The following is an 18598-nucleotide window of genomic DNA, read 5'->3' on the forward strand; positions in this document are numbered from 1 at the left end:
GTCCAAAACATAGCCCCATACCAGGTACTATGAAGATAATTAACTCTATCCCAGCCAAAACCAGCACACCATTTGAAGTGGAAGAGAATGAATGGTTTTGCCCTTGATGTAGCTTCAGCATAGGGTTTGGGTTTTTTTTACTGTGTATCTGTGTGTGTTCGTACTCACGAGCTGATCCAATTTAGAACTTGAGATGTCCAACCGACATAAGAAACTTCACAGTGTAAATTAAGTTAGTTTCTTTTATCAGGTAGGTTAGCTATATACCGAAATAATTCTTAGTATTTTGCTATGAAAGAATTAGTCTGGATTAAGATGGGTGTGCAAATAATCAGGGTGCTAAACATTTCTAGACTTGAGGTCTGTTTGCCCTCTTGGTAGTTATCTAACTCCTAGTAGGGTAAATGCATACTCATGAGTGGTGTGTATCGAATAGCTAATGCACTGTAAATTCACCCCTACTTTTCTTATGGTAACTTATTTATATAGAAGTATCGTGAATTACAGTTATGGCATAAATTGATAACGTCGCCAAAACGTGAATCTTCTGACCTAGCAAGGAGTAAGTCTTCTGTCCAGCCCTTGATTCCTAATGCAAACATGTTATCTGTTAGAGGGGAACTGGAGTCAGCGAGAAGGCACAAATCAGCCCTGCCTGACCTATCAGTTACTGTGCTAGTGAAAGCAGACAGCAATATACACTGACAGAGCTCCGAAGCATTTGAAAAGTTGTGGAGCAGAAGCCCTAAGACAGAGCTCCATGAGATGGAAGAGCAAGAAGCAGTTGAGCTAAGATATGTTTGTGGTTTTCGCAGGGGTGGTTGCTGTTTGGCTTTACCACTTTTATATTGTCCACTGTTCTTTGCCGATGGTGATAGCCTAGCAGTTTATTAAGCCCCTTTTCAGAGGCAGTGGGGAGCAAGCATGCCTTATTCTTTGGTTTTAGCTGCTGTGAAGTATACAGACATGTTTGTTCCTCATTCTGTCTTGCTGGCTGTCTCTGAAATGTGGCGTTTTCATGTTGGATATGGTGGTTCTGCAAGAATTTATATTTGCAACAAAGTTTAGCAAGACAGAATTGTGACTACTAGGCAAATCATTTGGAGTTCAGTTTGGTTTCTAGGAACAGAGGCTTACTAGTTATTTTTCACTGGTTTCTGTGCTATTATGTTGTTGTGATAATCTTGGCAGGGATCTGTCACTCTGTGTTGGTATAATTGAAACTTGTTTTCCCTGAGGAATCACTCTGCTGTTTGTTTTATTTGTTTACTGACATTGACAGAGATCCTAATGGCTTTTAAAACCCAATTTGTGCATCACTGAATATCCTCCAAAGAGGAAAATAAAATTAAATTTATCAGTAAAATAGGGTCCCCCATGCAGTGCTTTGTCTGGGTCTTAGACTCCACCTGAGCATCTAGCTGTGGGTCTAGAAATGGCGTGGTGAGCTGTATCTTCTCTTTATTTCTAATTCTGTCTTCGGGGCTTTTGTCATTAAGGTACTTGAAAGGATAAATGACAGTAAGTTATTTGGGGCGTCAGTATAAGTTGGCCGACTTTGCCTTGTGAGAAATAAATTATCTTTAGCTTTTATTAATAAAAGGAGGTTAAGATAACAAAACAATAACCACAGAAGAATTCGCCTCTTGGGAGGGAATACATGACGGTATCACTTATTATTGTCATAAATCAGAGTAAGTAAGTGTTTAGATTTTTAAAATATATGATATCAAAGTATTTATGCATTTATTTTGTTTTAAGCCTTTGAAGAATTTCAGTGAGATCATTTGGACTACTCATGTTCATAATGCCTTGCTGAATTGTGGTTATGGATAGAGGTATGGCTTGTTGCATGCCATGCTCCAGAGGAGCATGCACACAAATAAATGGTGAGGCACAGGACAGACATCCAGGAATGTGAGAAGGAAGGGTGGGTTTCTTTAAGGACTAAAGAATGCAGGATAATTATTTTAACACTTATTTTAAAGCTGTGGATTTGCATTTGATGAAGATTCGGATTTTTTTTTATTTTATTAAAGTGACTTAGACCATCTCTAATTACCTTTTGACACACTTCCTTGTCATTCAAGCATATAGGGATTGCCCAGGTTTTAGTAAACTCTGTGAACATCATGAGGAGATAAGTTTGGAAAAACCCTGCTGATTTTAAAGGTTATCTGTCAGTTTGTATATATACAGCTATGAGCCAAACCAATCTGACCTCAAACCAGAGCTGTCGTATAACAACACTCTGTCTTTCTTATTGTATATCCCTTTTGCAAATCTCCCTGACTTTGATAGCACTATAATAATAATAGATCTGCAATATTTATGTTGCCTTTTCTAAGAAAGTGTTCTAATGTGCCTTGGAAAGGTGGGTAATTAGTCTTATCTCCTTTTTTACAGAAGGGAAATTAGAGGTACAGAGAGAGAGCCCAGATCATCTGACTCCCACCTCCTTGTTCTCATTGCTTGGTTCAGTAGTGCAAATCTTCACAATATGCACTTTCAGTCTGATCTATATGTTGTATTGCATTGCAGTGCCCAGAACAAGGATTTTGGCTACTGGTGGCGCATCCCACAATAAAAAGATCTTACAGGTAAGTAGAAAATTAAATCCTTTGAACTGAACTTGCAGTTACATCTTCATTTTTATTTTGATTTGCTGAATCAAAATCACTGCAGCTGCACAGGAAGGTGTGGATATGGGATTGTGAATCTGCTGCAGGTCTTTGGGGCTTTTCTTCAGGTTTAGTGTGGAAACAGCCCAATGCTAATTTTGTATTGAACTTTAAAGGGTTTTTTTACACTTGACTAGTTTTATGAATGTGTATCTGAAGACTGGTGATTTTGAGGTCTCATCACTTACATCAAATCAATCAGCAAAGAAATCAAGAAGAGACTTGATACAATACCTGAGATTTTTGTAGTTCTTGTCATTCAGATCAAAGTTGGACCATGGATTTAAACTGGAGGGGGATTACGCTGGTGCTGAACACTCAAAAAACCCCCACCGCAAACAAACAAAAACCCCCATACAAACCCCCAAACCCTACCTTTGTTGTTCTGAGTATCTGTTTCTTATTATATATTGTGTCATATACTGGGGGGAGGCTATGCTTCTGTATAGTCCGTCCTCCCTCTTCCCACCTTCCTCTTCTGCTGCTGTTGCTGCGCATCCAGCCTGGTTAAGATCCTTCATCCATCTTCTGGAGAAGAGAGTACTGTGTGCTCTCTGTTTCTGCCCATTGAGATTTGGCAAAGCCTTGCTCACAAACGGCGAGAGGCCTCTCACCTGGCTTTTGCTAGCACAGAACTAGACATCTGGATTGGGATTCATCTTGCCCGAATCCAGTCATCTGCGATGTGATGTCTGTGTACGATCTGTCAATCCTGTAATAGTCAGGGGAGATCCAGTCAGTTACAATGCAAAGGAAACAGGATGGTGTTTTAACTTATCAAACGTGGATGTTTCCCTACGGGTTAGCCAGAGCTTTCTGTACTCCACTGACTGTCTTGACAAGCTCCCCTTTGACTAGAGGCTCCGACACCGAGCCTGGAGGTAGACATTTACACCAAAAGGCACCTGTCTTAATCTTGGGCTAAGTCCTGGCACTGAAGTTAGTCACGCAGGGTGAATTCTTTTCTGGAGATGCCAATCCCTCTCCATCAGCTAGAGAGAGTTTAGAGGCCAGCCTCAACTACGCACCATACTCTTTGACAATTGCAATCATGAAAGGAAGCTTGTCTGCTCTGCAAAACGTGAGCTGGAATAAATGGAGGTTGAAGAGCAAAGAGCAAAAAGCTCTGTCTCCTAAGGCATCTAAAATACACATTTGTATAACCATTGGTTGTACAGCTGATTGGGACACAACAAATTTGGCATGTTTTGCCTGTAGATGTCACTTCTCTTCATATGCTTTGGTTATTTTGCTTAGGAACTTGACATTGGAAAATTAACTGATGGCTTAATTGCTTAAAACATTGGTCCTTACTGGAGTAATTCTACTAAGAATATGTCAGGAAAGAGATTGGATTAATAAATGAGTTTGTTTTTAAAGCTGTATTTCCAATTGAGGTGCCCGGAGGATTTCCTTGCTGTGGAATGAAGGCAGAGAACTGAATGTTCTTATGTAATTCTGCAACATACATGGCTGAAAAATTGTGGGGATGGGAGAGTGGTGGCTGTGGTGCTTGCTCTTCATGTATAACAACACAGCTGCTTTTAAAACTCGTTAGAAGTGTCTTAAAATAATATGATCAATACAGTGTCATCTACTTAATTCAATTGCTGGTTAATTGGATCCTCCTTTTTAATTTAATCAAAACCTCAGAAACCATATCAGTTCCATGAAGAATAACAGCTTCCACCCTTATCATGGTCAATTTTGGATAATTTGTTCTAGGGCTACAAAAGACTATCATTTAATTAATCAACATTCAGTAACTCCTATATTTTACACTGCAAAGGAGGCAACTTAGGAAAATCTGTTAAAAAAATATAGTAGGGCAGCTTTCTCCACGGTTCTGGGAAGCTTTTTATAACATACGTGGTGCTTGATTAATGACCACATGAAACGCAGTGAAATATTTTTAACAGTAAAACCTGTAACAGTTTCTTTTAAAATTATTCATGAGCGAGACCACAGTTTCGAATGACTTACTAAATATATGAACTTTGAATAATTTTAATTTTATAATCATGTGGCACAAAAGGTAGTTATTATTTGTAGTATTACAGCACTTACTAGCATTCAGTATAAAGTAGAGCTGCATTATATAAGGCTCTGCAGAGATGAAAAAAAAAAAAAAAAGACCTCTGTTGTCCCAAGGAATGTACAATTCAAGCTTAAGACAAGAAATACCTATTACAGATGAGATGAAGAAGCAGATGGGGAATGTGCTGAAACAATATGGTATTATTGGCTGGCAGGATGGGCAGTGGAACCAACACTCTGTGACCTTATCATTTCCAGAGGGCTTTTTAATAGATACTATGATTAATTTTCCATTTGTCCTCTAGCATTGAAGCTCGTGTATTGCTCAGTGCTTGCTTGCAAGCGAAGTTAGGCAATACTGACTTGGCAATCTTACCAGAAGAGTGTGTTTTAAGTGTATAACCTCAGGCTTTCATTGGATTCTAGTTAGCAACCAGGCGCTTTTGTTTAAAATTACAAAAACTGGTGATTTTCAAAGGTTTTGATTTGCAGATTCCCCACAAACTTTCGGAGAAAGAGGCAAAATCCTTTAGAAATGTCATACTATTTTTTTCTATAGCATATATGGATTGAATTGCTTAGTCATCTTTTATGAAGCCCTGGGGCCCATCATCAGTAGGGCTATAAATTACTGGATTGGGGTTGCAGATCACTAGTCCAAATGATTTGGATTCCTGGACACTCTGGCCTTATTTTAGACTCAATTGTATGGATGTAAATCGGGTGATACACTGTTCCCTTTGGCAAAAGCAATAAAAGCAGCACAAGTTAAATCTGAGTTGTTACTTGCTTCTTGTGTTGCTCAGCCTGAGGGGCACCTGCAATTCTAGAGGTGATGGAAACCAAAATGGAAAGGGTTTGTTGACAATGTTTTTGGAAAAGAGTTATTGAACCTCCTGTGTGCCTATCCAAACGTGTCTTCGTTTTTCCCCTTCTGTATCTGTTTTCTTAAACCTAGGCTGTGGGGAAGAGCATGTGAGCTCAGTGAATGTGAGATGCCTGGTGTCGATTTCAGTGTGGAGTGATGTGTGGTCAAATAACTTTAATAACTGTTGGATACCATAACAAATTCTTTGCCTGTAAAATTTTCGGTGTATTGCTCAAGCCAAGTTGCGAGGTGTCTTGGTGTATCTTGATAGCTAAGGATCCCCTGAATACAGGAAAATTCCTGGTAAATGTAGAGACTGTGTAACCAGCTCCTCTGTCATTCTTCCTGGTAGCCCTAATAGGATGGGAATGGTGGAGGTGAAGAAGACAGGCTTAGCAGGCCTTCATACTGCCAGAGCTTTTATTTTATCAAAGTTGAGAACTAAAGAGCCATGACTGGTTTCTTTCTCCTTCCTTCCCACTTGGCTCAGCCATAAACACGATGGAAGAAAACAGGCACCAGTTGTGGGTTCCTGAGCAGATCTCCTTGCCCTGGTGTAAGCCTTTGGCATGGGCTGATCGTGTAGGCTTATGAGGGAGACAATGCTTGAACCCAGACTCCTCTGAACTTGTAGTAAAGAGATCTGAGGGGAAATGGGACTTTGTTTCCTGGCTGCAGTTACATCTCTAGCTCACATTTACCAATACCCTGTTGTGTGCCAAGTTCAGAACTCATTGTTGCCTGCAGTGCTTCTTTCCGTGGGTACCCAAATGCTTGGCTGGGCTGTATGGCAGCTATTTGTTTTCCTAAGCAGTGGTAGGGGATTGCTTATCACTTGTCTTTCATGGACATGCGTAACCGATGCTTTGATACTCCTCAGGTCCTGTCTGATGTGTTCAACGCACCAGTGTACACTATCGATACCGCCAACTCTGCTTGTTTAGGAAGTGCTTACAGAGCAATTCACGGTAAGACTGTAAGGAGATACTTCTGAGTGGTCTGGGCATTTAATTTCAGTTGGTTAATACTTGGAATTAACATTACTGAAAATGAGGGGAAAATAAAGCTGTGTGGATCTGACTGGAAGGTCACTCAGGTCAAAGAGACTTTTTTGCTCTTAGTACGCTTGCATCAGGCCCTGGAATAACATTTACATTATAATTTAAGTCTGGTGGCTTCTTCTCAACCAAGAGATGGGGCCTGGAAACTGTTGATACTGTCAGGGGAAGGTCTAGGACCTTAATGTGTTGAGTTGCTACCTCCATGTGCTGCTCTTGAAAGAATACAGCCAACTGAAGGTGCTGGTATAGCTTGCTGCCTCGGTTTGTGGACCAGGCTGTAAACTGGATTGCTGAAATGGTCAAACCAAACAAAAGACCAATCCTAGCAAAGAAGATCAGAGAGAGCAGGGACAACTGGACCAGTAATACTGTTGGCTAAGTAAATGTTATTAAAGCTGTATGTATCTTCTAGCTTTTAAATGTCTGGATGAAGGCTATGCAAGGTGTTCTGGGCTCCATGCTCGAGTATGCACTTTCTCTGTAAAAGCATAAATCTTGGGATGCTCTTAGGTTGACCAGTCATTTTGCTTGTTGTACTACATCACTCACTGTAATCCAACAGTCAAGTCCCAGATTTAAAGTGTTAATTAACTTATATCTATTAATGCATGCAGGTGTATGTTAAGGATGGTTGTCCTGGGTTTGGCTGGGATAGAGTTAATTTTCTTTCTAGTAGCTGGTATAATGTTGTGTTTTAGATTTAGTATGAGAATAATGTTGCTAACACAATGATGTTTTCAGTTGTTGCTAATTGGTGTTTATAATAAGTCAAGGATTTTTCAGCTTCTCATGCCCAGCCAGCAAGAAGGCTGGAGGGGCACAAGAAGTTGGGAGGGGACACAGCCAGGGCAGCTGACCCAAACTGGCCAAAGGGGTATTCCATACCATGTGACGTCATGTCCAGTATATAAACTGGGGGGGTTGGCCAGGAGGGGTGGATTGCTGCCTGGGGACTGGCTGAGCATCGGTCAGTGGGTAGTGAGCAATTGCATTGTGCATCACTTGTCTTTCTTGGGTTATATTTCACTCTCTTTTTGTTATCTTTTTATATTATTATTATTATTAATTATTGAACTGTTCTTATCTCAACCCATGAGTTTTATATCTTTTCAGTTCTCCCCATCCCACTGGGGTGGAGGGGAGAAGTGAGTGAGCGGCTGCGTGGTGCTTAGTTGCTGGCTGGGGTTAAACCACTAGAGTGGGTCATCAGCCATTTAAGAGTTGAATCCCAGGCAGGAAATTTTATTCACGTATTTTACAACAGTTTCTAATATCTTACAAATCAAGGAATGTGTATCAAATTCTGAAGTCCTTATTTAGGCCAACTTTTGTTAGCCTCAGTGTTTCTGATTAGAAGCTTTAGGATTTGGACCTTAAGACATGGATAGCTTCTGTACAAGTTGATGTAAGATCATGGGACTGCAGCAAGCATGGAAAAGATAACATCAGCCATCAGAAGAAATCAGCCACGTTTTAATTTTAGAAGCCAATTCTGCTGTCACATTATAGCATCTGAAGACTACATGCTCTCCTGCATTTGAAAACAGCACAGAAAACTGTACAGCCAAAACTCGAGTCGATGTGTTTAATGCACACAGCGTGCTTTCCTCTTTATTTCCAGAAAAGACACAAGGGTTCTGTTAGGCAAAGTACGCTTTTGCAGGACAGTGGAAACAGTACTGTTAGATTATCAGTATGTTTGAAGCCACAATGGGTGGCTTTTTCCACCTTGGGGGCCAAGTTTCCAAACTGTTTTTCTCTGTACTCAAACTTTGCCTACTGCTTCAGAAGCTGGCAGAAGCTTCCCAGCACCTAATGCTGCAGGCAAATTCCTTGTCTGTGAATGCATGTGAAATGTGGAGCCGTCATTAAAGTTTGTGCAGATATTTTGTATGTATGGAAGATGTGTATTCCCTCTGCCAGTTTGGCATATGAAATCTTGAGGCTTGGTTGACAGAGCGTTTGAGTGAAGATTTCAGATGCCGTGCTGATGGAGGGACTCCTTAGCTCAGGTACTCTGCCAGCCAAGCCCCAGGGCCTTGCTGTGTGTGTTTCTGAACGGCATTTTTGATTGATGCTTTCAGCTGACTTACTCTTGGCCAGGCCAAGGAATTGAGTAAAAGTGAAGACTTGCTAATATAAGTGAAATATTGATGGCAAGGGCTCCTTAATAATACTACAAAGTACAATATTACGTCTGCAAGTACAGTTTTCTACAGTTAGCCTGGGATTCTTAGCAGGTGTACAAAGAGCTCCTGAAATGCTGCGATTCACTTGCAAAGCAAAATGGTGTAGTAGCAGAACTCCCCTGTTATTCTGGTTCCTTATATATAAATATATTTAATAATTTGTAGCATATTTTCTTGACAGTGTTTTCACTTCTCTTCCTTTTTTTGCTTAGTCACATTTTGTCCTTGAATCCCTTGCTTCCACATATTTTCACTGCTGTTTACTGTATTGTTGTAACCATAAAAAATTATTGATATCGTTGAGTAGCATTTCTGCTGCTCACCTATTCTCCAGGGTATGAATCGAGTGATTGGCAAAACCTCAATCACAGAGTCCCCACTTCCCAGGCTAGCGCGTAGGAATGTAAGATCTTCTGCCATTTATCCTTCAATCCTGAATGCTGACCTGACCAGGGAAGATCAATATAATGTATTAATTTGCTAGGGAGTCAAGGCACATCCCTCATTGTGCTTTTTGCATTGATCAGAATTGTGATTCTCATTGCAGGGCTTGTAGCCGAGATGAATGTGTCCTTGGCTGATGTTGTAAAATTAGCACCGGAGCCTAGATTGGCTGTTACACCAACCACTGGGGCTGAGGAGGTGAGCAAGCTTGGGAATACCATTTTTCTTTTCATTTCCTGTCTACTTCCAAATGTAGTGGTTTACTAATTTTTCTAGTAAAATAGATGAATCTAAGAAACATTTGGTTACACAATTCTTACTCCTTGTTGTAAAGATAGATGTGATTTGGGGAGATCTTTAGTGTTGTAATGATGCAATAATCTGGTCTCTCCATCCAGGACTGCGAGAGGGATTTTTCCTAACTGGATGTGATCAGAGAGCAAAATCTGTTCCTTAAGGGACAGAAAAAGTTATAAAATAGGTTGAATTTGGATACAGGTCAGTCAGGTTGCAACTGATAATATTGACAAAAAGGTCTTGACTTGTTTGCAGCAAGCAGCATGGGAAAAGGCGTGGTGATGGTGCTTTCTGGCCTCTTGGAAAACATCCCCCCAAATCCTTCCTGTCTGAGCTTAAACAGTGGTCAGCAATCGTGTATCTTCACTTGTAGCTCCTAGCTGGAAAGCGTGCCAGCTGAGAGGATTCAGTAGGCACAGGTCCTCGGTACCATGCCCATCCTGGGAAATTCAACGCATCTGAAGGCGAAGCTTGTGCTTTATGGGGCTGCACAGATAAAGCAAAAGAAATGGTCGTTGTTGCTAACTATGTTGTTCCAGCCCCTGTAAAACCAAGGAAGGAATTGTTGTCTTAGGCCATCCAGTGCAGCCCTGCACCTCTTCCTATCAGGTGCCAAAGGCCTTACTTTACAACAGCTTTTGAAATATAATGTCTAGTAATAAACAAGCAATACAATATGGCAAGATTCCTAGAGAACACAAGTTTAAATAAGCAAAGGTGAAGCTAACTCTGTCTTCAGCTGTGCAGAAGCTACTTTTACATCAACGCAGCCTTACACTCTCCATTTATGAGATTTGGATGTGCCCTAACTACAGGCAACAAGGTTTTAAAGCTTTTATTTAAACCGGGAAATTAATGATCTGCCAAAACTACTAACTCCCAGCTACATGTGTAGTGGAGCACTAGATATCATCATGAGTAATAATAGAAATGATCATGCTGCATTGTGCCTGCCAGCGTATTATTTAATTATTAACTGAGATGGAGGAGCTCAGTAATCGAACAGAAGTCCCCTTCAGAAATATTAAGACATTGAATAATTTAAACTTGATTGATCCGATCTCATTTACTCAACCTTCCCCCCTCATTTTAAAAGATAAAATAATTAACAGCAATGGCCTGTGTCATCTGTGTTGCAGCCGAAGCCTTCTGCAGGGAATACGCTTCAGGAGCAGATCCCCGGTGTCTGATTCAGCCTCACGTTGCTGCCCTGCTCCCCCCCAAAATGCTGTCTGCTGAAAAGCTGCCAGGCTGGCTTGCGTGGAGGTGCAGCGTGCTCAGAGACCTGCTTTTGACCCCCTGGTGCTGCTTCAGCTAGAACACTCAAGGGCAGGGGATACAGCTGTCACTCACGGGGGCCTTGCAAGAGCAGCAAGCACCTTGTACCCCTGCAGGGGCCAAGCTAACCTAACTGGAAAGATCGGTGGGGAATTCATTTACCTCTTTCTGTTTTACTGTCTGCATAAAATGGCCTGGAAGCTAAAAGAGTTAATTATCTCCCTCTCGATACTTTTCTTCTCCTTTTCCACTTGGTTAGACCTGGCTCTCATAGCACATCTTTTTATTGGTTTTAAATGATGTACAGCAGTGAATTATTGCCCCAGTAGATAGGAGTGAATGATAGAGAAGGCAGTGGCCAAACAGCATGTGAAGGAATAACTGTTCCTGCACTTTAGCTTAGCTTGCCAGCTTCATTCCATTAAAAGCAGCTTCTTGCAATCACATATTCCACACCATTTTTTTTTCTTCCTGTCTTATAATTTTGCAGTTGATGGTGGATTCCCTGGCTAGTTTCATGGCTGTGAAACCGCAGAAAGCCAGAAGGCCTGTCAGTAATACAGCGTGTTAGCATGAACAGTGCAGTAAAAATTCATAATGTGATGAGTCAGTTTGATTCTGTTTTTTACAGAGCTGCATCTCCCTGTCCATCCAATTTCATTCTGTTGAGGTTAGAGCCTTTCACTTAAATGACAGTTCTTTTTATAAACTTCAAAGTCATCCCGAGGTTGAGTTCTGTCTTACTGAGGAGCTCTTCTGAAAGAGTCTGGCTAACCAATGTGAAATTCCCAGGACCACTTACCTACATTTTTTGGACGGCTACAGCTAAATCTTGGCAGGGTGGAGAAAAAACAGGTCATAACACAGCAATCTGCTCTGGTTTCATCCTTTCTTCCTGGTGTAGGTCAGAGACAACATGTGTTAGATCATTGGAGAGAGGAAAACCTCCTATTGACAGAGGTCAAGCACGACAGTTTGATGTAGCTTCCTCTTCATTGCCAAAGCTTATGCACGCAGTAGGGATTTCCAGGAACCAAAAATGCAAAAAGTGTTTCTTTGATTGCTGAGGGATTGTTTGTGGTAATGAATGTGATCTCAAAAAGGAAGGGCAGGGCACATGAAACAGCTCTTCTGGTTCAGTTAAACTGATAGGCAGGTAAGATAGAATAAAGTCACAAAAAGGGGAACACAGACCTTGTGATGGGTGATGAGTTGGTAGTTAGTGGAAACTGAAGTCCTGTAAGTTCCAACTTGTCTGGCAAAAATGTGCCTTTATCCTGTAGCAGACCGTCCTGCCTTGAAGAGACCATTTCAAAGAGGATAAATCCCTCTCTGTGGCTATGACCTTAAGTCTCTGAGTTGAACCTGATTTCACAGTATATTTGTAGGGTGTGGGGGCTCACTTGAGCTTGTTTCTAATTCTGTCGATACCCAAACACGACACCAAACGGGTCATAAAGTATTCTGGTGGTAACCACTGTGGTGATAGTCTTTGGTCACTTACTCAACCAGGCTAGCTGAAGTCAGTCACCTGTGGGTTAACCTGATGAATCCTTCTTCCTGTCTTCAGAATAGCAAAAATTAAAGAGTCATCTCACCTCTTCGGAGCCTCCTCTCCCTCCCCGAAGAGAAAGATTAATCAGAACCACTATGCATGACAGACATAACCAGGAGATTCTAGAGCAATAAATATATGTTAACAGAAAGAATCTATTATTCCAGCATCAGAATTCAGATCTATTTTAGTAATCTATTAAAACACAGATGGCTGGCTAGTTGGTTAATTAAGCAAAAAAGCATGAGAGAGAACATGATTATCTGGAGTTGATCACTTGTGTTTATACAAGCTGTATGCCTATGACGTAGTGTCAGATTTATATGTTGTCCTGTAGGGTTTTGTAGTGAGGAGGCGTAGTGCAGTTCACTACCTCTGGATGTGTAATTTTTGATTGCATTATTGACTCTACTGAGATGTATTAATCCTGCAAAAATTCAAGAAGGGAAAATGTAGACCTAACAGGTTTTCTTGACTTTAGTGAATTGCCTTGTAAGTAGGTGGATTTATAGAAGTGACCCTATTACCAAGGAAGTTTATAATGACCTATTTATTGATTTAAAATAATGATATTTTTCTTGAGTTAGATTTTGAAAGGGGGAGGTTGTTTTCTAGAATTGGTTTAGGTTGGTAATTTAGTGCAAAGTAGGTAATAATAATACAACCACAAAAATATAATAGGTATTGATGGGAGTTTGATTAAGGTGATTTGTGTAGCCAATAATTTTTTTTAACCTATTAAACTGATTAAGATAAGCTTGCAGAATGAATATCTGAAGTAAATAAAGTAACTGTTTGAGGTGTGCTTCCTTAGAGGAGTCTTCAGAGTATTTCAGGACGCTGTCATATTCTTTCTACTTTATGAGTATTCTTTTTGTGCTAAGAAAGGCGAACAACTGCTACGAATTAAAAATAAAACATCTGTAACTCTTGATTTCTTAAGCAAATCTCTTTGAATAATTTGAGTTTGGTTTAAAAAAAAAAAAGAACCTATCAAAAGTAGCAAGTGTTTGTGAGAGACTGATTAATTTTAACCTATTCAGGGTAGATTAAATGTACTTGGGTAAATGAAAATTAGATCATCAGCAGCATCATCTTTGTAATTGGTAAATTGTGAATTGCTCCAATCACTGGCTAACATAGCATTGCAGGAGATAGAAGGATCCACGTGGATTGTCACTTGTAGTAATAATTTGTAGCTGGTTTTGCTTTTAGGGGGCAGCAGGGACAATGCAAACGCTAAAAGCCCTGTTGACTTGGTACTATGGTGAGATACAGTATGAGAATGACATATTTGATTTGGACTAGAGAGCAAGGTAACATTTATTTGAATGCATTTTTCAGGGATGGCAAGTTAAGTTATTCTCTGTTATAATGCAATATTTATCATTAGCATTTTCTTAGTTATTTGTGGGACTGTCAGAGTATGGCCAAATTGTCCCAGGAGAGAAGTTTAGGGTTTGTAAATGAAGCCGTCAGAGTACTGCTGATGTTGTGGAGTAGGCTATAGAGATAAGCAGGAGAAAAGGCCATAATATAGCAAGGACAATTAAATTATGGACAATAATAAGGTTCATGTTGTGATACATGTAATTACTTTTGTTAAATATCATGGTTTGATATATTAGGTTTGAGGCTATGACAGAGAGGGAATTTATGTTCTTGAGTTTTTATGCATCATTGAGAGTTCTTTATTCCCTTTGGACCTCAATTATAAAAATAAATCTATATAATTGCCTCAGGAAAAAGGCTCCTGGAATCGCTTAGGAGGAGTTGCCTGAGGTTCTGCGGAGGCAGTTCAGTCGCAGCAGACGTGGAGAAGCATCTTTCACAGACACAACTGTGTGCGTGCTCAGGCCATGGTCTCGGTCGGTGCAGTTTGGCTTTTCTTCTCTGTACTTCATGGGAGCTGCGCTGCTTTGGCCCCAAACTTCAGCTGGTGTCAAGCTGGCATGTAAAATACCGTTTATGAAAAGTTTGTAGTACTGCTGCGCTTATCAGCCATGATGAACTGGTGGTATTACAGCCAAATTCCCTGAGGAAGAGGAATTTAAGACTTTGCCTTCACCCTCTGAACTGTGCTGCCTATTATCCCAAATGAACCGGAATAGAGTACAAGGAATATTCTTAATTTTTTGTTTGCATTTTTTTCAGATGGTCCATAATGCAACATTCATTTACACTAATGGCTGAGAAGCTTATTGAAAATGCCTGAATTTTCTCAATTAGCAAGCTAAGTGCTTAACGCCAATAAACAGGAAAAGAAACTATATCAGTAAATGCGGTTATTCATTTATTTTGACACATTTTAATTTAGAGTGATGTATTAACAATAATACTTCCCATCCTTCTAGTAAATGCACTGTTGTGTATTTTGTAAAAATACTGCTGGGTAAGGAATATGGAGCCTGCTTGCTCAGTGCCTGAGCTCACTTACCAATGCAGTGCTGTTGTGCTGAACCTTTGCTGAGGAGCACTTAGGGTTTATCGAATTTACAGAATAGCAAAGTAAGAAATAGCGAGGCTTGATTATAGATGCTTCAGTGAATAAAGGAGCTGTTTTTATTTGACATACTGATACTCCCAGTATAGCCATAGTTGCCTGCTCAATATTTTGTTTACTCTGATGTGCATATTTAGCAGAAATGGGAGCAATAATATTCTTTGGGAAAATGAAAAGAATATGTGTATGTACCTCACTGAGCCCCCAAGGCCCTGATGTAGTTAGTTAAAAATACCATGCTGAGTCATGTGGCATTTCATAATAGTGGTACATTTTATTTTCTAACCCCATAAATCTGCATAAATCTCCATGGATCCGAGTATTGCTGTCCTGTGGAGAAGAGGGGTTGGGGTACATACATGTTGAATGACTTGCCTGGGGTCACTGAAGAAGTCTGTTGCAAGAGGTAGGAGTGAGTAGGTTTCTCTGTTTTAATCAGTGAAAGACACTGTAAGCCTCAGTCACTGTGAGATGGGTTTAAAACTGTCCTGATGATGCCTTGGCTAGCGAACAGTGTCTCTTTCCATCTGCTGCAGATGCTCCTTCTCTTATTCCCCTTCATATACTTAATCTGTTGTAGAAATGTACTTTAACTTCTGTAAAATCTGGTTGGTAAAAGGGAGGGGTTGATCAAAACAGGCTCCTTCTACAAAATTTGTCCATTGAGTCACTCTCACCTGCCATCGTGGAAGGTGGGAGTGGGAATGAAGAGATAAATCCAGGTTTCACTGGTCAGGCTGAAACTATCATTCAGGAAGAGGGAAACACAGAAACCGGATATTTTGCCATCAGTTGAAACAAAACCAAAAGACACCAATTCTTTATTTCCTAGATGAGAAAACTATGTGATTTTTTTTTTCTTTTGTCTGAGAAAGTGTGACTGTTATGGACACCAAGGCTACTGCACAGCTGTACATAAAACTGTGCACAAACAACCCTGTCTCTTCCTATGGCCTCATAGTTTACACTTAAAGCATTTTCGTCCTGAATTTTTCATGCATATATATATACAGTTGTTGGCTGTGGATCTTACCTGGAAAAGGATAAAATGCATTTAAATGCTGGATCTCACTTATTGATGAGAGCAGTAATTCAGTTTGCTGGGTATGATTCATTATGACTCTGTAACCTCTCTGAACCTGGAGCCAGGAGCGAGACTGCCCTGATTATGAATAACATCAGTGCAGAGGGCTTGTAGACTAGACTGGCGGCCCGTAGGATTCATTGCAGCAGGGATATGACCTTATGGCATCCTCTTAAGGACTGCTCGAGCCTATACCAGACCCCACACTGGCTCTTGGCAGTCCCTTCTTTGTGCTTGAGCCAGCAAATGAGTGAAGCTGTCCTGGTATGGCTTGTCAAACTACTGATTTTATTAGTTGGACAGTTAAAACCAGAAAGAGGAGATAAGGAAGAAGGTGTATCTCCCAGATCTAGATGAAGTACAGTTTTGGGTTGGAGCCAGCAGTAGGGCTAGGCTCTATTCAGGGTTTCTGCTATGTAACCTGGTCACATACAGGCAGCTCATCTTCTCCGATATGTCCTGTGATGAATTTGAAGCAAAGGGAAAAAAAAAAAAGGTAATGAATGAAGCAAATCCCAGCATGGATCTTGCCCATATCCAAAAGCATAGGGTGTGTTTAAATCTGGGGTTTTGAATACATTTGAGTCTTGATTCTTCTTTTTACAGTTGTAACAATTCTGGATCTCAGAATTCCTGGAGAATTCTAGCTAGGGAAATACAAAAAGCCTGGGCTCAAGGAGTGAGAAACCTGGTCATGGAGCAGACTGTAGATGGGAAAAGTCGTGGCTGTGAAAGATGTGAAGGAGAGAAGCTGCTCAAATACATACAGGGATATGAGAGGGGTGGGAGAGGGAGTGTAAAGTGTATTTTAGAAGGCCCTGGTCAGCATATTGGCCAAGAAGGACCTTTCTGATGGTGGTGTTTGACTGTGCTAGAGGGTGGCGGTGTGCTTATTAGCAAGGCAGAGGAGGAGGGGACAGAGGCAGTGATCCATCCTGAGGTAGCGGAGGGAGGCAAGGACAGGAGTTCTGCCTGGGTGATTAGGACAGCTATTACCGAGGGGGCATGTCAGGCTGGGAGAGGTGACTTTAGCCGAGCTGCTTCCTCTGGAAGCGATGACTTCTGCTTATAGCAAGAACACAGCCACAATAAGAACAACCTGTTCATGTCATAAAATTAAGCTGTAAAGGAAACGGTAAAAAGGACTGCAACATTTGAAGAAGAAAGGCTCTGCAGCATTTTCTTGAGCAAATTGGCAAAAAAACCCCCCAAACCTTCAGGTACTTATGAAGATGCTGCATTTATCAGGTCTGAAGATGTTTTGTAACTGCAGTGTGTATAAAAATCTAATTTTTCAACCTAGACATACTTATTTCTTTTTCCTTTTTAGCTCTATCGTCCACTTCTGAAAAGATATGCTGCGCTTGAACAGAAGGTTATCTACAACCCAACCTCTTCTTGTCTTGCGAAATAGAAGCAAACAAAATTTATAAGTCGGCTGAAGAGTGGACTCCCAAGGAGAAGATCAGAAAAGATTTGCTCAGAATTTACTGGAGTTGTTTAAATCATTTTGTTCCTCTTTGTAGACAAATAATTTTTAAATGTCTGTGTTTGAGCGTGTTGGTGGAAAAAATTACACTGTGATTGAAAACCTGATTAAAAAAGCATCATATTGCTCTGTGTGTTTGTGACTTCAATTTTTCTTAGGTACTTTTCAGATTGTGCTTGCTGTTCTGGAATAGCTGGATGACAAAGTCAAGTCCCTTGTATATATGAATCGCTGTACCCATCTCTATCAGCTTTGATTCCATGTGTTTAGCATGCTGGCCTCTGCATACCTATCTAGCACAGTAACTTAATTCCACAACTTCTCCTGCTTAAATCTTTTGAGACTTATCTTTCTGTATATCTGTAACTTGTCGATGTTTATATCTTTGCCTACATGAAACCCAACAGAAAGCATAAGCACACTGACTTAATCCCATCTTTCTTTAATATGTGGAGATTTGTGGTGTGAAGGCTGATTAAAGTCTTTAAAGACTCCCTGGGATCCTCCAAGAAGGGGAATTCTTGTTACATGACACTATGGAAAGTCTGTTGTGTGATAAAACATGATATGGTTGGATTTTATAAATTGTGGAAAGCACAGAGGCCTTATGTGATACAGACACCATTGCACAATGTTTTACTTGACATCAGTTTTGTAAAAATGAAAATAAGGGAACAAATATGGGAAGTTTTACACTTTTCCTTTCTGTTTCAAAAAGCAGTCACTTCATCTGCACACCGGTTTGGGGTTATTCTGTTTCCCTTTCCTCCTTCAGCCATCATGGCTATGAAATTCTTTGTGTCATGCTGAGTGCGACTGCAGAAGTACGGCTCTGCTCCCAACAGGGCATGAAGGTCACTGTTGTTTTCCTACCACTGATATCCCATTTCTTTCTGGGGGATCTCGAGCAGGACTGGTGACTGTCTTGTTCTGTTGCTACTCTTTCACTTCAAATGTTTTAGTCCAGATTAAGTAACCTCTAGCTGAGAAAATCTTAAGAGAAAATACAAGCTAGGAGATCTTTCTGCAGAGATGTGTGGAAGTGGCAGAATTTGATTGAACATCCTAAATCACCCGGTGCAAGTGGGAGCGCTTTACTGCACCATTCTGCA

At 40.5% G+C, this 18598-nt stretch overlaps 1 protein-coding gene across 1 annotated transcript in view; it reads left to right on the forward strand.

Moving 5' to 3' along the window:
- XYLB (xylulokinase homolog (H. influenzae)) overlaps nucleotides 1–17601 on the forward strand; it is an 83522-nt gene extending 65921 nt beyond the window's left edge. The window contains exons 16-19 of the mRNA XM_010563111.1: nucleotides 2542–2600; nucleotides 6467–6554; nucleotides 9384–9478; nucleotides 17328–17601. Of these exons, the coding sequence (XP_010561413.1) occupies nucleotides 2542–2600; nucleotides 6467–6554; nucleotides 9384–9478; nucleotides 17328–17411 (326 nt within the window). The 3' untranslated portion in view covers nucleotides 17412–17601. The remainder of the gene's footprint in view (nucleotides 1–2541; nucleotides 2601–6466; nucleotides 6555–9383; nucleotides 9479–17327) is intronic.
- Nucleotides 17602–18598: the final 997 nt, after the last annotated feature.

This window comes from Haliaeetus leucocephalus, unplaced genomic scaffold (assembly GCF_000737465.1).
Source record: "Haliaeetus leucocephalus isolate CR32 unplaced genomic scaffold, Haliaeetus_leucocephalus-4.0 Scaffold0, whole genome shotgun sequence".
Taxonomy (NCBI): domain Eukaryota; kingdom Metazoa; phylum Chordata; class Aves; order Accipitriformes; family Accipitridae; genus Haliaeetus; species Haliaeetus leucocephalus.